The 22,036-nt window shown below is 41.8% G+C and overlaps 1 protein-coding gene across 1 annotated transcript; it reads left to right on the top strand.

Moving 5' to 3' along the window:
* The first annotated feature begins 15,767 nt into the window (after positions 1-15,767).
* LOC110733400 (transcription factor DIVARICATA-like) lies at positions 15,768-17,867 on the top strand. The gene is made up of 2 exons (XM_021913444.1): positions 15,768-16,757; positions 17,146-17,867. The coding sequence occupies exons 1-2, from the start codon at positions 16,330-16,332 to the stop codon at positions 17,564-17,566; spliced, it is 849 nt and encodes a 282-aa protein (XP_021769136.1). The 5' UTR covers positions 15,768-16,329; the 3' UTR covers positions 17,567-17,867.
* The last annotated feature ends 4,169 nt before the right edge of the window (positions 17,868-22,036 follow it).

Consider the following 22,036-nt stretch of genomic DNA (forward strand, 5'->3'; position numbering starts at 1 on the left):
TGATTTGCTGATCCAAAAATGTGAATTTAAACCGTAATTAACCCATGATTAATGAGATAACAACAGTTAATGTGGGTGATTGCGGAAGTTGGACGGGTAGTGGGCGATTTAACTGCAAGGTTGTGTGTTTAACGGTTACTTAGTGGGGTGCTTGAGAGAAATTGAAACGCAGACTCCTTGAATTCCCATTTCTGGAGATATAAATAGAGGCGCGTCTTCTCTCCCCACTCACTCATCAACACAAACCCAGAATTCTCAAGAACGCTCAAGAGCCCGCATCAAAACTTCGCAAATTCCCCGAGCATTAAGCTTAGAAGCTGAGACTTGTCACTACCAATTCGTAAATCGGCGGCTTTTGCTTCAGATCAAGGTAAATTCCTTTGATTTTATTTCATTTTTCCTCGACTTTGCACTCTTTCCCCTTTTTCGACTTTTTCCTTCGAAATTCGTCGATGGTGAGGGGAGTTAGAGGTGGAGCCCGTGCTCCAAGAAGAGCAAGGCTAATCCCCGATCCCAGGGACAGGATTGGGACCTGGAATGGACGAAGGACAGAGTCTGACCCTGCTGAAGGGGTTAGGGCGACTCCCATTTCTTCGGCTCCTCCTCAGAGGGCTGAGGGGGTGAGAGCTTCAGGACGGGATGATGAAGTTCCCGCTGTCCTTTGGGATATCCTCCCAGGGTTTTCAGAGTGGGAGGATGCCGAAGTAGCTTCGGCCATGATAAAGAACCGTCCCTACTCATGGTGGGTAGAGAACGCCGATCAATATCGATTTGCTGAGCAAATTGAGTTGCACTACGGCATTTTTGAAGCTGATGGATATTGGTGCCGAATGCCCTCAGCATCCGATAGAATCCATCGTCCACCCCCGGGGTATGTGGGGGTGTACACGAGACAGCTTCAGTATGGGCTGAGGTTCCCTTTGGACGTATTCGTCCGAGACTTGCTGATCCATTACAACATTTCCCTGTGCCAGCTGACCCCCACCAGCATCCGAAGGGTAATGACGTACTTATGGGTCTGCAAATTCTTCAGATACGTGCCGAACCTGCACTGCTTCAGAAAGCTCCATCGGCTAGTGCCAAATATTCAGAGTGGGCACGGAAGCCATGGTTCTGGGTGGTATCGGATTGAGTCTCGGCCCCCGTTCCTAACCATGTGGCCGAACGACTCTTCAGACAAGGACTGGAGAGGTCAATGGATTTGGGTTAGGGCGCCCACGGAGCCGAGCCATCCTTATGTTTTCAGCGCTCCCCGGTATCTTGCCGAGCCGGATCCTGATATGGGAAGTTTAGGTCCTCCCGAAGATAGCGGGCCAGACCCGAACCTTAATCAGCAGAACATCTTCGGCAAGCTGCCGAACCGGGGAGGCAGCGGCCGAATGCAGCATATCCCGGAGACTTGGCTCCCCGATACGCACTATGTTTTCCAAGAGAATATGCTGGCAGCTGTCGGCCTCAGCCGAAAGTTTAGGGATGGTAATCTTCTTCGGCTGGGGCCGAGGCCTTTTAATTATCTCTTTTCTTCTTTCATTTTGCTTTCTTGTGATGTGCCGAACTAACTGAATTGACTTCTCCCCTTTTCTTTTTCAGAACGGGACGAGACCAACGTCGGCATTGATTACGCTCGCCTTGGCGTCAGCCGAGAACGAGTCGTAACTGATCGGGCTCCCCCTATCACTGAACCAAGGCGCCGAGAGGTTCACCTAGACTCTTCCCACTTCCAAATTGAGGCTGTTGCTCTGTATCAGAGGCAGAAGCCTTGGTGGAAGAAGAGGGATCCCTTGTTTCAGCTGCTGGAAGAAGAAGCTGAAGCTGCCCGCACAGCCGAAGAGGTTGCACGGGTACTTGAGGCTTGTGAAGGAGGAGAAGGGTCCTCCAGAGCTGCTGAAGCCGAAGCTGCAGCTAGAGCAGCTGAAGAAGACGAGGCTTTGCTGAAGACCTCGGTGAGTTTTTAGACAACTTTTTTCTTTTCTTTTCTTTCTTTTTTTTTTTTTACTCACACTCTTCTTCCCCCCTGTCTGTTACAGTCTGAAGAGAGTAACAGACACAGAGAAGGCAAAGCTCCTGTTCGTCCCGAAGATCAAATACAAGAGTCTTCAGATTCAGATATGGACGAGCAGCCCCTTCTGAAAAGGCGCCGAAGGATGGCCATCATCGGCCCTCATGATTTTCAGCAGAGGCCGATGACCATCGGCGTCGCAATAAGGGAACCTGAGGAAGGCAATGGATCGCCGAGGGTTCCCCAGCCAACACCCCAATCTCCTCAAAAGACCCCTCCACCACCTCCTGAGATGGAGGTGGATCAGAGAACTCCCGGACCTAAGGGAGGGGTCCAAGAAGAAATCAAGGAGAGTGCTGCTGAGCACGGAAATAAAGATGCCGTGATGTCAAGTGCTGAAGGCTTCACGGCAGATATCGCAAGAGAGGTTGAGGCTTTCGTCCTCACCCCTGAAGAAGAGGAGGTCATAGTACTTGACTCCTCTGAGAAGGACGATGCTGAGACAACCAAAGCTAATCAAGCTCCATCGTCGTCCTTCCCTTCTTTCCAGACTCTGCATTCTGGAGAAATGGGTTTCTCGGCCCCCCGAATTCCAATCCCAGATCACATCTGGGACCTCATATGGGGTCAAAACCGAGAAGGAGCTGCAGCCTACTTCGGCAATTTTGCTGGCATGTCCGAAGTAGACAGGGCAAGGATCTGGTCGCTGAAGGCCACTGCTGGGATGGGCGAATCCAGTAGACCAGTTCCTGACCCAGCCAGGTCTAACCAACTGCTGATGATGCAGGTAATTTTCCTTGCCTTGATTTCTTTCTGAACTCAACCTTTCAGCTATTATTTTTTACTTTTTTAACTTGTGCCCCTGTTTTCAGTTCGTGCACAATCAGACTCTCACTGTAGAGCTGATAGATTCCCTACAAGATAGGGTGGACGCTGCTGTGCACGAAAGGAAGGTGGCTGAAGAGGAAGTTAAGCTTGCTAAGCTGAAGCAAGCAGCAGCTGAAGAGAAGCAGCAGGAGGTTGAGGAGTACGGTAAAAAAGCTGCCGAAGCTCTGAAAACCTTCTGCGATGCTATGGAGATGGAGGTTTTTCCCCCACTGATGGAAGGGGAAAAATTCCTCCAGGAGCATATGGGAGTGGACGTCTCCAAGTTCAAGGCTGCTATTGAGAGCCGAATTCAAGGAACTGCTGCACAAGCTGAAGTCAGGCCAAAGAGTTGCTCAAGGCCAAAGACGTCCAACTCTAAAGGCTGCTGCTGCTGCTGAAGCTCAAAGAGCTAAGCTACAAGAGGCTGAGGATCAGCTCACTGCCAAGAAGGAAGAAATGGTCCAAGTTCAGGCCGAGGCTTCCCAAATTCAGCAAGAGCTGAATGAGCTGAAGGGTTCCTCCTCCAAAATCGCTGATGAGCTGAAGAAATCCAAGGAAGACTTGGAGGAGACCCAGAAGAAGCTGGCTGATGCTGAGGCTTCACTCAAGGTCCGTGTCTATACCCAAGAGGAATATGAGATGGGTTTCAGAAACGGATTTCGAGTCTGCCGAAGAGTCTGCCTTCATGCTGAGCCGAAGCTGGACTGGTCTAAATGTGCTGAGTGGGTCCAGAATCCCGAAGACCCTCACATGAAGTATGCAACTCCAGCTGAAGCTGAAATTCTTAAGGCTGAGGAAGCCGAAGAGGAAGCTGAAAGACTGGAGTTGGAAGCTGAGCAGAGGGAAAGGGAGGCTCGGCAAAATGCAAAGCCCGCCTCTTCTGCTGCTGGGGCTGAGGCCACCATGGGACTCAACGCTGATCAGTCTGATCCCCCGGCTGAAGCATAGGAACTCGGGCAGTCGTCTTCAGAATCTTGCGGTTCATCATGTGCTTAACTTTAGACTCGCCGCTTTCTGAGTTTTTTGCCTTGTTTTTTGCTTCAGCTTGCCTTGTCGTACAGCAGTTTTACTTTTTGCTTATGTACGTATTTCGGCAGCTGTTATTTTCCGCTTGTGGGCGGCTGCCGACTATTTTTGTAATTCAACATTTTTATTTCAAAGAAGTTCACTTTCTCAGCTTTCTTGTGTATTTTTTCCTTCGCTCTACCAGTCTTCGCACTTTACTGCTTTCTTTGAATGATCTTTCAAATATTTGCTAAGTGCAGAACTTCGGCTAGCGAGAATCATTTCTGCTGAGACTTCTTTTTGCCGTTTGTACTCGGATGTTTTCAACTTGTGAAAAAACTGACATAAGTATCAAACTTCGGCTGAGCTGAAGGGTATTAGATCAGTTGTGCCATTTCTCTATTTCCCTCTGCCCCCCCAGAAATCTGAAGATGAGGTCTTCTGAATTCTGGAATGGCTGATAATTTTTCTCGGCTAAGCCGAGGATCTTTGAACACTTTGCTTTATTTTCTACATCTGTTTTTAAAGTACTGATTTCCCACCTGAGAGTTTTCACTCTAGAGATGGTACTCTTGTGACACTTTCTTCAATTCATCCAAGGGAACAACTATCCGAAACACCATGCCGGGGCAGCAGTTTATCTGAAGTACGAGGCATCATCATGCAATACTTCAGAGTTGCAACTACCACCCGGAACTGATTCATCCGAAGTACAAGGCATCACTATGCAATACTTCGGGGCTTTATCAGTTCCTATTTTTTAGGCTATGTTTCGGATAAGTCTATGGCCTTTTTGCCCAAAGGAACAGCTTCTCCGAAGTACAAGGCATCACTATGCAATACTTCGGGCTTGTATCCTTTTTTGGCAGGTTTTACGGCTTGCCGAGGTACAAGGCATCATTATGCAATACCCCGGACAGCGCCGAATGAAACCTTGAATTTTTGAAAAACCGTAGAAAGCATAAAGACTTAAAGAATACACGCAATCTGAATGAATACTGGCTCGATGGCCTTTTTGTAAACAAAATCAGTGTACTTACATAGATTGTACTATCCGAAGGATTTACACATAGTATTTTTTGAGCACATCGGCATTCCAATGGTTTTTCAGCTCGGTGCCATCCATTTGTTTGAGTCTGAAGGTACCGGGCTGAAGCTCTTGATAAATTTCATAAGGTCCCTCCCAAGATGCTGAGAGTTTGCCATGAATGCGACTTTTTTGAACAGCTGCAGCATTCCTCAGAACTAAATCCCCAACTCTGAGAGGTCGTTGATAGACTCTTCGGTTGTAGGACTTGCTCATTCTGAGCTTGTGTGCAGCCATCCTTTCTCGGGCTAGATCTCTAATCTCGTCAAGGAAGTCGAGGGACTCTTTCATGAGCTGCTCATTTTCCTCGGCTGAGAAGAGATTCACTCGTAGGCTTTCTGAGCCCACTTCCACTGGAAGCACTGCTTCGGATCCATACACCAGCTGAAAAGGTGAATGCCCCGTTGCCTCCTTCTCGGTTGTCCGGAGTGACCAGAGGGTTCCCGGAAGTTCCTCTACCCACTTGGACTTTTGATCCTCTACTCTTTTTCTGAGAGCGTTAAGGATCTGTTTATTCGCGGCTTCGGCTTGGCCATTACTCTGAGGGTGGCAAACCGCGGAGTAAGCCAATTTTATCCCGAATTGATCAGTGTATCGGCGCAAGGGCAGGTTGTCAAACTGTCTGCCGTGGTCGAACACAAAAACTTTTGGGATGCCGAACCGAGTTATTATGTTCTGCCAGATGAACTGTCTGACAGTTTGCTCAGATATGCTTGAAGCAGCTTCCGCTTCAATCCATTTGCTGAAATAGTCGATTCCGACTATCAGCCACTTTCTTTTGTATGGGGCCTCGGGAAAGGGTCCCAGAATATCCAACCCCCATTGTGCAAATGGAAGAGGATTAAGAATTGGCTGGAGATCTAGGCATGGCCGATGGATTACCGGTGCAAATTTTTGGCATTTCTCGCATTTTCTGACCATGTTCTTTGCATCCGAGATCATTGTAGGCCAAAAATACCCTGCCCTGAGAGCTTTGTGGGCTAAGGTTCTCCCTCCTATGTGGTTTCCGCAGATGCCGAGGTGAATCTCTCGGAGAATATAGTCGGCATCCGTTGGACCCACGCATTTCAATAATGGAGCGGAGAAGGATTTTCTGAGGAGTTGGCCGCCGAAGACGAGGAATCGTGAACTGATCCGCTTTATCTTGGAGGCCGAATTCCTATCCTCGGGGAGCTCGTCCCTGAGTTTATAAGCCAGGATGTCATCCATCCAGCTCGGCTCGAGTGCAGCGCAGCAGATTGATATTGCTTCGGCTACACTCTTTTCTCGGCGCACCTCCACATAGACAGAACGGCTTAACTCAGTCAGAGTTGAGCTTGCAAGTTTGGAGAGTGCGTCTGCTTGAGCATTTTGACCCCTTGGGATCAGCTCTACTTCGAAAGATCTCAGCTTCGCAATTGTCGATTTGATCCTTGTGAGGTAAGCTGCCATTGAAGGCTCTTTAGCCTCATACTCCCCCCGGATCTGATTGGCGACCAGCTGAGAATCTGTCTTGAGGTAGACATGCTCGGCTTCCAACGATATGCACAGGTCTAAGCCAGCAATGGCTGCTTCATATTCGGCCTCGTTGTTAGAGGCTTTGAATGAAAATTTTAGTGCATACTCGAAGGTTTTGCCTTCGGGAGAGGTAATGACGACCCCTGCCCCCGAACCGTTCACGGTGGAGGACCCATCCGTGAAGACGGTCCAGATTTTCCTCCTTGCATCCAGAGTCTGCCAAGAAGTCTGCCAAGGCTTGCGCCTTGATGGCTGTTCTCGGCTGATAACCGATACTGAACTCGGTGAGCTCGAAAGCCCACTTTGCTAGTCTACCGGATTTTTCAACCTTGCCGAGGACTTTCTCTAACGGCTGATCAGTTAGAACCGCTATTTGATGAGAATCAAAATAGGGTCGCAACTTCCGAGCAGCCACCACCACTGCATAAGCCACTTTTTCTAACAATGGGTAGCGCGTCTCGGCATCCGTCAGGGTGTGGCTGACGAAATAGATCGGCTGTTGAACTTTTTCTTCTTCCCTTAGCAGCACCGCGCTTACCGTGGCTGGACTGACCGCCACGTATAAGTATAGGATGTCTCCTACGACTGGCCTTGCCAGTGTTGGGAGTTGAGCCAGGTGTTCACGGAGCTGCTGAAAGGCTGACTTTTGTTCGTCTCCCCATTCAATGCCTTTTGAATTTTGGAGCTTCAGCGCCTTGAAGAAAGGGAGCCCTTTGTCTGAGGCTCGTGAGATGAACCTGGACAAGGCAGCCATTCTCCCGGCTAGACGCTGAATATCCCTTTTCGTCTTCGGCTCGGGGAGGTCTAAAGCAGCTTGTACTTTGGCGGGGTTTGCATCAATCCCCCTCTTGCTGACCATGAAGCCGAGGAACTTGCCTGACTTCACGCCGAAGACACATTTCTTCGGATTCAGCTTCATTTTGTATTTTCTGAGGGTGGCGAAGGTTTCGGCTAGGTCCGTGACATGATCTTTTTCTTTTATGCTTTTGACGATTGAGTCGTCAACATAAACCTCCATGTTTCGGCCTTTTTGCTCGGCGAAAACCTGATCAACCAACCTCTGATATGTTGCCCCCGCATTTTTCAATCCGAAGGGCATCATTCTGTAATTGTACAACCCGGAACTTGTTATGAACGCTGTTTTAGCTCGGTCCTCGGGGTGCATGAAGATCTGATGGTATCCCGAGAATGCGTCCATGAAACTGAGCAGAGCATGCCCGCTTGTCGAGTCGACCAGTTGGTCGATCCTCGGCAGCGGATAGGAGTCCTTGGGACATGCCCTATTCAGGTCCGTGAAGTCAACGCACATCCTCCAGTTACCATTTGCCTTCTGAACCATTACAACATTGGCCAGCCACTCCGGATACTGACAGGGTTCAATGAACCCAGCATCTAGGAGCTTGTCGACCTCAGCTGCGATGTTCTGGTTCTTTTCGGCGGAGTAGTTCCGCTTTTTCTGCTTAATGGGTCGACTGGAGGGGTCGACATTAAGCCTATGGGAGACGAAGTCCGGATCAATCCCGGGCATTTCTGCGGCTGAGAAGGCGAACACGTCTCCACTGGCCCGTAGGAGTTGGACGAGTGCCGCACGGGTGTTTGGCTCCAGTGACGACCCGATGCTAACACATCTGTTCGGATCTCCTACGGTCAGTTCTATTGACTCGGTCAGGTCATCCGTTTCCATGCTCTTAGAGTTGGATTCCTCGAATTCCGGCCTGCTATCAATATTAGCAGACTTTCCTGACCGCGGCTGGCCATCAGAGTCGTTCGGCTCTGAGGCGGAGTCAGCCTTTTGGCCCCCATCAGATTTCTCGTTGTCTGGGGTTTCATTAGCCGAAACGTCTGAGCCTCTCGGCTTTTTGGCGTTTCGGTCCCGGTGCTTTTCCTCCCCATCGCCACGGTCGCCTCGGCGAGACGTGGATGGCTTGAGGTGATTGCATCGGCGGGCTTCTTTTTGACTGCCCTTTATTTTCTCGGAGCGTCCCTCGTCTGAAACGTATATCATGATTTGATGATACGTGGAGACGACTCCTTGAATGCCGTGAATGAGGGGTCTCCCCATGATCACGTTGTATGCAGATGGAGCATCTACGACCAAAAATTCGGCCATGATATTCCTAGCTGCTCGGCCTTCGCCGATGGTGACAGGAAGTGTAATCTTCCCGTCAGGATACGAGGAAGAGCCGTTGAACCCAGACACCGGGTAGGGTGCGGGGGCCAGGTGCTCGGCTCCCATCCTCAGCTGGTCGAACGCTCCTCGGAAGAGGATGTTCGCCCCGCTACCGCCGTCGACGAGGGTCCGCCAGACGTTGCGGTTGGCGATGCCCAGAATGATTACTAGTGGGTCATCGTGGGGGTATACCACCCCCTCACAGTCTTTGGCTGTGAACAGGATGTTCGGCGCCGGTGACTGGGACTGCCGAAGCTCAGCCTGATGAATCTGATGGGTTAGACCCCTCAGTTGGCGTTTGGCTGTGCCTCGCGAGATTCCCCCGGAAATAACCAGGATGTCGAGGGACTCCTTGCCCTGAGGTCCCTTATCCTTCTTCCGAGCGAAGTTGAGGTCCTGCCGAGAATCTTTTTCAGCTTTTTTCTCCTCGCGCCTGTCCGCGAGGTATCGGCTCAGGTACCCCTTGCGGACCAGATCCTCAATCTGGTCCTTCAGCTGGACGCAGTCCTCGGTGCGATGTCCGGGTGAGTCATGGAACTCGCACCACTGGTCCTTTCCCCTCGTCTGATGCCAGGGAGGCAACGGACGAGGTTTTTTGAATCTCCCCTCGTCCTTCGTCGTGCTGAAAATCCTAGCACGGGGAAGGGAGAGTGGAGTGTATGAATCGTACCTTCCCGTGTAGGGAAAGTGTCTTTCCTTCTTCGGCTCGGCAGCAGAGGACGGTTCTGAGGCCTTAGCCTTCCCTTTCCTCTGCGCCGAGACTTCGGGCTGCTGCCCTTTCGGCTTCTCAATTCTCGGACGAGACTGAGACCTGGATCTGTTCCACTCCTCGGCTCGGATGAACCTGTCCGATGCTTCCAAGGCTTCCTCCAGGGTCTGCGGGGGATGCATGACCATGAAGTCCAGGAACTTTCCAGCTTGGAGGCCGTTCCGTAGCGCGAACACGGCCAGGCCTTGATCCAGGCTTGTGATTCCGGATGACTCGTTGCTGAAGCGAGTCAGATAGTCGCGGAGGCTCTCGTCCTCCGCCTGCTGCAGACTCATTAGCTCTGCAGTGGTCTTCTCTCGGCGGTTGGCCGTAGAGAATTTGCTCTTGAACTTGTTGGAGAGGTCGTTCCAACCGGTTATGGAGCCTTCCTTGAGCCCTTTGGTGATCCAGGATTGGGCAACACCTTTGAGGGTCGTAGGAAAGTATTTACACCAGGTAGCCTCAGACCTCGGGTTCAGATACATGTGCCCCTCGTAAGAGGCAATGTGATCCTTAGGATCTGAGGTACCATCGTAAGTAATATGTGCCGGGATTTTGACCGTTGGCACATGCTCTTCCAGAATCCACTTCTGGAAGGGCGAGTTCGATGGAACCATGACCGCCTTCCCCTTGTACCCAGCCTCAGGGACCTCGCTCCCTCCTCTCTCAGAGGTGGAAGTGGTTTTCGTCCCCGGCTGAGACAAGGTTGGGTGGGGTCCGGTATCCTCTGGGAAGGTGAGGCGGCTATGCACACTCACCTCCCTCGAACCCAAGCGTTCGTGAATGCTTCGGCGGGCGAATTCCGGGTCCTTGGAGGGCCCCATAGAATTCTGAGCTTCAGAGTGGTCAGAGGGTTGAGGGTTCCTCCTCCTCTCCTTACTGGAGTTTCGGGTGTCCCCTCGCCACCTCTGGCCGAGCTGTCTATGTGGTGGAACTTGTCCACCATCATCCTGACCGATCCTCCTTTTCAGGTTTCTCGGCTGGTGATCATCAGGCATCTGGATTGGAGCCCCTTGAGCTTTAAGGAACTCCATGCAGATGGCCACTGCTCTGGCCACTTCCTCGGTGGAGGGTCCGGAGGGAGGAGTCTCCTGCGGATGTGACCTGGATTGCACGCTATGGCGCGGCGGGGAGTTCCTCGCACCTGAGCCACTCGGTCTCGGGGATGGCCCCGGCTGCCGAGTGTGGTGCGAGGTGTTCTCCTCCTGGAGGCTAGGACCTCTTGAGGCTCCCCTTTCCGGAGAAATGGGGGCCTCCGATTCGGAAGAGGCTTGCTCCGGGGAGGGATAAACCGGCTGGCGTTCCCTCACCGTAATCCGGCCTCCTCCCTTCTTAGCCTTCTTGGAACTCTTTCCACTCTTAGTCATGGCGACTGCCGGAGTGTTTGATGACTGACGCGAAATTTAGTAGCGTTCCCCACAGACGGCGCCAAATTGTTTCGGATGAAAACAATCGAATCTCGGAAGATCCTTTTATCTTGAGGGAACTTGGTCTCGGTCCGAACGACGCAGGAGCCGAGGGTTTCCTGCACAACAAATACACGTAAACTAGCCTCGGGGGGGACGCCGAGGAAGGCCCCTCCGATGCTTAAGTCAGTATATTAGAGAGAGAAAGCTGTGCAAGAGTTTAGTTGCTTGAGGCTTTATTGTCTTTTTCTTACCAAGAATTGACCAAATTGTTGGCTTTTATACCTTGGCTAATGAAGGAGGCGGATTGGGCCCGGAAATCAGTTGGGCTGGGCCAAGCTGATTGGGCCGTTGACTGACCTTGACATGGCTTTGAGGATGTTGATTTTTGACTTTAGCATATTTGGAGAGTTGAACCTTTGCCTTGGGCTTTTAATTGGATCATTCAGTGACCAGGCCCAATTGGACTAAATTGGACCCAAACACAAAGTAATTACTAAATACAGGCATATTTTGTCTTCAACTTTAAGACATAGTATAGCATTTACAAAATGTTGGGTGCTGAGCATTACATATCACCAGTGTCTTTGTGCGAGGCTACACATGCATCATTTCTCACAATCCACTGCACCAACTTTTTTTTAAATATCGTTATAGTATGAATTTTTCCAATAAACTTCCACCCACAATAAAATTTAGTCTTCCTTTGGTTAAAGTGGAGCAATTCAAAGAACGACATTCAAAAAGTTGGCTGCTCAAAATTACATGGCAGAGGGCACTTGTAATAAGGGACTGAATTTTTCAATTGGGTTCCAAGTGTCTCAAATTAATTCCCTTTCCTTTTAAAAAAAATTTGTTACTGACATTGGTTCAACTCGGACTAGATCCCGAAAAAATGAGAGAAGAGTTATCATTTACTAGTCTCGGATTCATGATGGAGGAGCTAATGCTCCATCAATAAGAAAACAGACTATATAATTCTATAAGATGATTATTTACATACTCTTCTTTTAATATAAGTTAACCATTCTAAGAGTGTATATTTTAATTTAATTTGTTGTTATCGCACCTAAAAGCCATTAATTGATATTAAAGGCCACTACTTATTAAGGCCAGGCTAGGGCAATCTTTTATTTCCATCTACTCCTACCTCCAAAAACACCACACTTCACTTCCAATCTACCATCAAACAATCAACTCTAGATTAGAACTTTATTTGAATTTATATGTAATCAGACTCTAAATCTACTATTTTACAAATTTTGCTCAAGATTTATCCACCTCCATAATTCTATAATTATGTCATAATTTTAATTAGCAGCCTCCATATACCTATACAAGCTCATTATATACAAAGTACATTATTATCTTTACTATAGAAAAAAATTAAATGGAGTAATTAAGTTAGTTTAAGAGTGCGGCTGACATGGCTTATTTTAAATGCATTGGGAGATGCTTTAAGACCAACTTTATGATGGTGCTTGGGTCACCGTGCTTGGAGTTTAGAGATTCCTACCACATAGGAGTGCTTAAATAGTTAATTGTAGATAAGCACTACATTAAATATTCATTAGAAGCAGTCAATATAGTTTAATTGAATTCGACCACTAAGAATAATTGATCAGCAACCTAGGTTGTCAGGCTTGTCATTGAAGAAACAGCCAATTAAATTAAGGGAGTAAATATAAGAAATACGTTACAAACACGTACATTTTTTAGTACGTAATAACTTACGGTAATGAGAATGAATTTTAGACAAGTTATACCTCTACGAATATAAAGCTAAAAACTAAACAATAGTGACATTCTTGATGATAATCAAAGTCTAAACTATAATAATTTTCTTGATTACAAGTAATTTGGATAGAGAGGATAACTAATTTTTTTGACAAGAGAGAATAACTAATTAGTTACTGAGTATTTCGTTTTTGAAAGTAGTTGTAGCAAAGAATACACCAAGAAAAATTCCATTTCCGTACTACTTTAGAGAAATCAGGAATCAGAAACACATCAATTACTTACAAAAAATATATATTATATTAAATAAATAATAAACACTAATACAATTATACAACAACAGTTTACGATATTCTTGTTTGTAGTTTGAGTTCTCTTCTACTAGCTGCATGCATGTGCATAAACCATTGGCGGACCTAGTTAATGTCATCATATGACTCACCAGTGAGGCAAAAAAAAAAAATCAATTTATTTTAAAAAAAAAAACCATCACCCTTTCGGACGGTCCAAGATGCCAGTAGTCACAATGAAAGAAAAAGAGGAAGACAGTCATGAAAGCTTTCCTCTCGTGCTTCTGTAAAGAGAAGAACCCTATCGGCGTTAGACCGGGTTACGAAACTGACGGAAATGGAAGTAGATGTTTTGGGGGCAAGTTGAGTCTTGGAGGACTCAAAAGGATGGCTGCCATTGAGCCCCGGATGTAGGTGAGGTCTAGTGTCATAACCTTGATGGGGAATTATAGAAGCGTTGGAATAGGAAGGTTGATGGCCTTGATGGGGATACACGGCCAGCTTTGGAAAAGATAATAAGGGTTTGGTTGGTTATAAGGGAGGGAAGCAGGATAATGCTTCAAGTATGGGAGGAAAAGCTTAAAATTTAGATTTAGAAAGCTTTCACATTTGGAAAGGACTAGTCATTGGAAGTTCAGGCTTTTCAACGTGAAGTGTCTTCACCATGTGTTTTTTTTTCTTTTTAATTTTCATGGATTATATATTAATAAATGTAAGTTCATAGTTTTCATTTAAATTTCACGGCTTATTTAATAAATTTTGGTTCATAGCTTACGGGCTAATACACACCCACGGGCGGATTTGGATGTTGTCCTGGTGAGTCATATCACTCACTAGTCTACCCAAAAATAAATTTATTTGAACATTTGGTTGTATTTTATACTTTTTGAATATTTGGTTGTATTTTTAGTATTATTATTTTATTGTTTGGTAAAAAAATTTTATTACATGTTTTATTATCAATTTTGACTCATCGGACGAAAATTCCTAGGTCCGCCACTGGCATAAACAGTGTTGTAGTACTAGGTTAGGAATCATTATTAGAGGGACCAATCTAATTTAAGAATAAAGTATAAAACTATAAAGTTTTGTTCATTTTTAATTCCGTAAAAAAGGGTAATCATACTTAATTAAAATTTTTAATTACTCGCCGGATGAAATGCAAAGAACAGTTCACATACAGTTGAATTCTCAAATTTGGGATAGAGAATGGCTGGCAAGGTGAACAAGTGTCACAAGACTAAATGCTTTTTAAATACGGAGTCCCAACACTTCACAAAACACACCTCTTATTTGTTGTTACAACCATCACTAAAATTTAGAGATAGTAATGGATAGTTCTCCCCGCTAAAGGCTACACATACAATTATTGTATATGATCCCTACATACAACTTTAATTTGTTATGTTTTGATTGGCTAGAATAATGGGCCCAAGTTCCATTATATTTAATTTATATTTAACTTCTAATTTTCTCCTTTTTTTTCTAATGATGTGTCAAAATTTTAATGGTGTTGTATGTAGGGATAACATACAATGGTTGTATGTGTATCAACTCTCGTTATCCCCACATATACTGCAAATGGAATTTACGAATTAATAAGTGACACTAGAACAAATTTGACTTTATTGAATTAATTAATTAGATAGGAAATAACATATCCATACGTATTTAATTTTGTACTAAGGCTAAGGTAAAATAAGATAAAATAAATAATTTCCATACATTTTTACCTTAAATTATTTGAGATGAATGAACTCCATAAATTTTTTTGGAAGCATTTATCATCTAGGTGATTAATCAAATCTTAAAATATAACAAGTTATAAAAAGAAAGAATTGTAGTTTGTAGAAATACAGTAAGATGAGTTATGTAATGATCATAGTACTAAATTGAATATTAAAAATTCATTATAATAGTTTTTATCTTGGATTTATAAGAGTAGAGGTGTTTGTCTTTTGGTAATGACCTACCGGAAGTAAAGCCTCCAATGATGATGAGTTAATGAGCCACCATACAGTCGACACCCTTTTCTTTTTTCTTGGTACCACGTCAGCCTCCTTTTATACTACCCAATCACCATTTGGTCTTTTGCTCTCACAATTTAAACACACTCGTGTTCTCTGTTTTACTCTATCTGTTCCTAAATAGAGATAACATACACTCATTATTGTAGTTAATAGAAAAAAGATACTTCGTAATAACTTTCCTAAAACATTTTCTATAATAATTTAAGATTAAAATTCTAATTAAAATTCTTCACAAATAGTATTAGGATGATAAAACATTATTTTATAATAATAAAAGATTTTCAGATCGTATCATTAATATTGCATAATTGAACATGCTGCAATTCATCAAAAAAACTATTATTAAACCCTAAGTTCAACATGGTATTGTTGTATTGTGAAGCAACTTTTAATTTATTAATTTTTACCAAATTTAGCTTTTCATAAAATGTAAAATTTATTAAAAATTAGCCTTAGAATAGTACTTAAACAACGAATTCCTCACTTATAGCTAACTACAAGTCTACAAGCTTAAGTTATTAGCTTGATCTAATACCTTACCAAATCAGATTAGAGGTTCAAAAAGTATTACTCTGTAATTCAAAACCCTAATACTCGACTTAAGTAATAAGTGTGCAATCTTAACAACTACTTTAGCCGAACAAGCCCATTAAAAAAAAAAAAAAAAAAAAAAAAAAAAAAAAAAAAAACCTCTCTGTACTTCATATATATGTAAAGTCAGCTGAACCTGAAGCTTTTATTAATGCAACTCAATTAAATAAAGCGTATTGTTCTTCATCACACCTTCCTTCCTGTCATTCTCAAATTCGACCTCCAAAAGCAAAGGTCAAAGCATTTTCTCTCCCGCTTCTTTCTACACTACCAATAACTCATAACCTCTAAAAAAAAAAACCATTAAAAAGATTACAAAATTGTAATTTTCTTCATAATAAAATTTACCTTGTATAAAATAAATAAAAATAATAATAATTCAGAATCTAGGAGAATTGTTCTTCTTCTTTGCCTTTTCTGCTTCTTCCCCTCTTCTCCAGTGGGCAGGCAGTGCAAGTTGTAAGGTAGCAGTATTTGGTAGGGTCTGCACTAGCTCTAATTTTTAGTGCTGTGGAGGACAAAGTCGGTGGCTTTTTCCATATTTTTTTTTTAGAAATTTTAATCAATTATTTTATTTTCCTTTGATATTCTGAAGTAAAATTTATAAAGTTTAGGTCTTTATAGTATAAGGGATTCTTCAAATTTGATTTATAACCCAAAGTTTATTCTGATTCTCCTTGAACAAAAAATTTTGGGTCATTCTGAAACTTCATTTTCCTCTCTTATTTCCTCTGTTCTTGCAATTTGATCATCACCTCAAACCCCCCTTTAAATTCACCCATTTCATCTCTCTTAAACCCCATGAATTAAAATTCTAAATTTTTAGTGAGAGAAACAAAATAAATAAAAATCACAAATTCAAAAAAAAAAAAAAAAAAAAAAAGGTTTTGGGAGGGAGAGAAATGGGAGCAATATATCCTGCTTCTTTGTTTACAAATTCAAGTTATGATAATTGGCTATTTCCTGGGGATTCCAAGAGTACAATATGGACAAAGGAAGAGAACAAGAGATTTGAGAAAGCACTTGTAATATTTGATGAGAATACCCCTGATAGATTTTCAAGGATTGCTGATATGATCCCTGGGAAATCTGCTTGGGATGTGATGAAACAGTATAAAGAATTGTTGGAAGATGTAACCGATATTGAAGCCGGCTTGGTTCCGATTCCTGGCTATCTTGCTTCTCCCTTCACTTTGGAGTGGGTTGATAATGCCAAATTTGATCCTTTTAGGAAAAGGTCTGCGGCTTCTATGGCCATGTCTATGTCTATGTCTAGGCCTCATGATCAAGAAAGGAAAAAGGGTGTGCCTTGGACTGAGGATGAACACAGGTAATTCATGTTTTCATTTCTGTGACTGTCAATGAAATTTGATTGTGAAATTTTATTGTGTATTGCAATTATAAGGTGTAGACTGGAGTAGTGATTACAGAATAGGTGGGTTAGACTGCCTGAAATATTCGTGTTACTTCGTCTGCACTGGTTTGTATGTGAATGCACGAGCTATATACTGAGTACTGATATGTGTTTCTATAGAAATTAAGAGTCTGATTATGAGATTGTTTCACAGGGTTGGCATTAGGTTAGCAAGTTCTGCTATAAGAGTCTGATTTATGTGCAGTATGTCCTTAATTATATGTTAAACATTATGATATGTGATTGAATTGTGTTAGGAATTTATACTGTGAGAAGGTTGAGTTATTAACAATGAGTTATGCAGGCGGTTTCTGCTTGGACTTCAGAAGCATGGAAAAGGGGACTGGAGAAACATATCACGGAACTTTGTTATATCGAAAACTCCAACTCAAGTAGCTAGCCATGCCCAAAAGTACTTCCTAAGGCAGAGTTCGGGTGGGAAGGATAAACGAAGACCTAGCATTCACGATATCACCACTGCTAATCTTTCTGATAATGCTATGCCATCAGTTTCAGAAACTGATGAAAAGCCCAAATCACTCTTAGAACACTCGTCTGGCTCATTTCCATTGCTTCAAAAATCGTTCAACGTCATGCCTAAGATGCTACTGGATTGGAGCAACACGAATGGTGAAGCATTCATGGTTTTCGACTCACCTCATGGGCGGCAAAATCTGTACAGTAGTGCCTACCAAGGAGCCTCAGCCTATATAGGATCACATTAGAGTAAGGGTAATACAACTGGTAAACTATCTCTTATGGTTCTTGTGTGGTACATCATCACATATCTCAAGCTCATCAGATTTTAGTCTGTAGACACCAACAGAATGTGAAAACATCTCAATCTTTTGGAGGGTATAATGAATGTATATTTGAATTACGATTTCCTTTTGAGAGTACTCATGATATGATATCTAGTTGTCTAGGTCAATCTGAAGGTTAATTTTTTCGCGTGCTGTTTATAATCCTTAGATGGGTTTCGCGTCTTATGAGAATGAATAAGTCAGTTTCTTCAGCTTCAGAAAATTGATTGAGCATTATATTCTCCAACTTCTCCATTTCCCTACAAGCTAACCAAGTGTTCTAAACAACTTGTCATTCTACAAAATTTCTTAATGCACTTTTCCACAATTAGTAGAACAAAGTGCATGCAATTATCAGAAGCAAAGTGACTAAGATTCCACCAAAACCTGCATCATATTACACTTATTTACACCCCTACTAAATGGAGCAATAAGCATGAATAACACTACTTAATGTAGTAATATGAACAAGGTTCAAACCCGATCTGCGCCTTTTTTTAATCTTTTTCTAATTTATTTTAGGAGTGATAAGCATAACAAGTTAAGAAAAAAAAGAAGAATCTAGACAAGTAGGATAATAAGCCATGTCACACCAAAAAAGTAGTAGCCAAATTAGCTGACTAAAGGGAGGTCACCTTCAAGGGTAATTCCTTTAAAACTGATCGCTTGCTTTTTTGCTCTTATGCTAAATGTAAAAGACGTATCAACCATTCATTAGATTATAGTGGATCAAACATGGCCAAAGTGACCAAACCTCTTCATCAGCATCAATTAGTCATTGGGGTGACTCTGAATTCCACTAACAAACAAAGCACCTTGGTAGTTAATAAATAACCTCTTTACATTATTAAGGACATATGACAAAAAATATCCCAGGTATATTTTACCTTTTTACCAAATAACTATGTGAAAATTAACTCAATAAAATAAATTAAAGGCTACATCTGCAATAACATGTAAGATAATGATCTAGTAGCTTACAAGGCTTTAAATTATCAAATGAAGTATAATTTATACAGAAATATTTTTATAAAGGTAAGCAAAAAGAATCGACTTGAGAAAATGGGTTGAATAAGCAATTGTGCACTCCTTTCTACCCTATCGATAGAATTTTGTTTTTTTATTACTTGTGTATATATAAATGATACAAGTATATATGTTTTTTCACCCGTATGAAAGAATCTTTTACCTTAAAAAGTCCAATATTGATATCATTTTCATGTATTTACGATGAGATATATCAACCACAAACGACATTTAGGAATATTCCTTGTTGAATAGAACGCAATTTTTGAAATGCAAGTAAAAAATATCTGATCTTACAAGTTACACCCCATCTTTTATCGACACAAAAAATGGTTAATGTGAATATCATTCCTTTCTAAATTCTTGAGTTTAATAAAATGTTAATTTAAACATAAGTCGAGTCTACACATTTTTAACACTGTGTTGTGGGAACAAAGCATCTCCATTATCTTCCATTATATAGAATGAGATCTTGACTATTCTTTTCAAATGGTCTATGAAGCTTAATAATAGTTTTAATATTCCATTATCTTATTGATTCCTTCTTTGGGTAGAGAATACTTCAGCTCTTTGAGCTCTGAATTTCTAGTAATGTTATATTCAAGAAATTACAAGGTGCAAATTTAAGATAAGAATTGAATCTTACAACAACTTTCGGCACTAAAAATTAAAATTTCTTTTTACAGAGTAAAAGCAAAATGATTGGGTTGATCCCCCGACAGGATAAAAACATTCGATTTTTTTTTCAAGATTCTTATTTAACTTACTACATGCATGATCAAATTAATTAAAAAATTGTAGATTCATTTGTTGAATTTAAAGGTCATGATTCTTGGAAGAGAATTATGCATGAGTATCACCATAAAAAAGTTTAGGCATAATTCTACGTTTAAAGTAATGGGAAATTATATATATATAATTTCCAAGTACTTGATTAAATTGTTATATTCTAATGATATTAGGCTAATAGAGGGATCAAACAGAATGTGAAGTTTATTTGACTATTGGCAGCTTCCCTCTTTAGTTGAGCGGTTGAAGTTTTATTAACTCTGATCTTCCCATCCCAAAATAATAGACCACCTCGTTATTTTAAGATGTTCTATAATAATGCGCGTAATAAACCAATTTCTAATTATGTCAGTAATTAACTTTTGAATCTCTAATTTCCATATTGATTATACTCTATATTATTTATTCACGTAATTTAATTCAATAAAAAAATTATCGCTCATATAGTCTTATGGTTGGAAGTGAAAATCTAAAGAGAGAGTTAGAGAGATGTAACCAATTCCTTAAAAATGACACTCGATCAAACGTAACGTGATAGGTATGTTTCGAAATGTGTTGCACCTTTCAATAATATTGCATGGATTTTGGGGTTGCTGTTATTGAAGTTGCCATCATAGGGAGTGTATATCATTGCAGCAATATGAATTCCTAATGTTCATACACTTCACTTTTCATGTATGCAGCCAAAATAATATGGTGATTATAACACTCAAAAAAATAGGAGGAAAAAAAAGGGAAAAAGGTATAGACAAAAGATTTGATTTTCTGAAACACAAACTAAGAGATTAAAGTTCCCCAATTTCAAACTGATCCAGTACAGTTTATTCTATTTTTTCTTCAACCTTTTTTTTTTTTTTTTTAAGGTAAAGGACAAATATCCCACATAATTATTTATGGCTCCTTGTTCTTTTAAATAGTTTCATGCAATTGCAAATTGCACATATTATGGGGAAAGAAAAGCATAATCTCACCCATCTTTAAACTTTATTCTAAGATTAATGAACCTTTTTAAAGTAGACTATGACTAAACCATAAAACACACTTAATGGAAAATCTATGATGCTCTTTTTATTCAAAGAATAAATTAACACTAATTTCTCTTTTGATTTTGCTAATCTAGTAGTACTTTTCACATTTGTAAATCACTATAGTTAAAAAAAAATTATAATAATAAAACATTCATTGTGTCATTTGAAATGAACACAGTGAATTAAGTTTAGTTAATGTTAATTATCTATATTAATTAAGTCAACCATTTGAGGTTGGGACTGTGCATCCTGCGTTGCACGTTTTCGAAGCCGACTAATTATGTCCTAATCAAGCACTAATGACAGGATTAGTGTTAGTTCATTGGTCCCAATATCATAGCAACCAATAAGTGGTTGGTTGACTGATAGAATTATAATCTCAGAAAAAAAAAAGGTCAATAATGTAAATGAGGCAGCTAACAAAGAACAATACATACAAAATTGTTGTTGAGAAATAATTGATATTGCTAACCTGGGTACACCCTAAATGTTTCTGTTCCAACAACTTCTGGGTTTGCTTTCAGACAGTCGAGATCAACTCATCAAATTCACAAGTTTCAACAAAGGGTTCCTCAATTCAGCAGGGTTACCCTTGGTCCATATATAATGTCTGCAAAAACAAATAAGTCGAAAACGGTTGAATGATGCAAGATCTGATTGATATACTAAACTCTGAATGCGCATTGCAAATGCACCAAAAACTCGTTCATAGTGTCTGTATTCAGTTAGTTTCCAGTGTCTAACATCAGTCATCTGTCATTAACATCTGTGGGTTTATGACCCTGTTTTTGTTTTTGATTTAGATGCAAGTGAAACTTAGTATGTTCAGTTTCCTGTAGGATATTCATATGCTTTCCTCTAAGTTATTATTTCATAATTTTCTGCCCACTCAGAATTTTGAATCATCCTGTGGGTGATTATATTGAGACATCAGACAAGTCACTTTCTAATACATCAGACAGATTTATTGTGGTAAACCAAACATAAACATATCACAACCTAACAAGGCTATGCAACTAATAACAGACGAATTCAATTTTATGCCATTGATAAACCAAATTAGAGATATGGTTAATATAGGAGAACAGGACAGGTATGACAAACTTTTCTATGCCCTGCTATTTGATTAACTGTTACATGTCTTATGCAGTAAAAACCAGAAAAGAAGAGAATCGAAAAGAAGAACAGTAACTCTACATACGTTCATCTTCAAGGTTACAAAAATGTTCAAATCTAATGGCTTCTCTTACTGGTGGTATAGGAATTATCAACCCCAAACAAAAGAAGCGGAGGAAACTAGAAAGAGCAATAGAAACGAATGAGATAATTTCGACATTTGGGGCTCACCCTTCGTTTCAGAAGCGGAGGCTTAAGTCCAATTCACAGGAGTCGGGGAAAGAAATTGTGGGAGAGAAGACTAAACAAGCTCAACTGCCTAGCCTGTAGGCCTAGGCCGTGTAGCAGATAGAGTCCTCAGTCCCTGCATAAGAAACAAGATGTGAATAAGTTTAAGGCACCTATACTATACATTCCAATTAGAAATTTAAAC

This window comes from Chenopodium quinoa, unplaced genomic scaffold (genome assembly GCF_001683475.1).
Source record: "Chenopodium quinoa cultivar QQ74 unplaced genomic scaffold, ASM168347v1, whole genome shotgun sequence".
NCBI classification, from domain to species: Eukaryota; Viridiplantae; Streptophyta; class Magnoliopsida; order Caryophyllales; family Amaranthaceae; genus Chenopodium; species Chenopodium quinoa.

What these genes read in the sequence shown, in the direction of transcription:
- LOC110733400 (XM_021913444.1), top strand. Translation starts at nt 16,330, where the DNA reads ATGGGAGCAATATATCCTGCTTCTTTGTTTACAAATTCAAGTTATGAT. An exon ending in TGGACTGAGGATGAACACAG is followed by an intron (nt 16,758 to 17,145) that starts GTAATTCATGTT and finishes TGAGTTATGCAG; the next exon opens with GCGGTTTCTGCTTGGACTTC.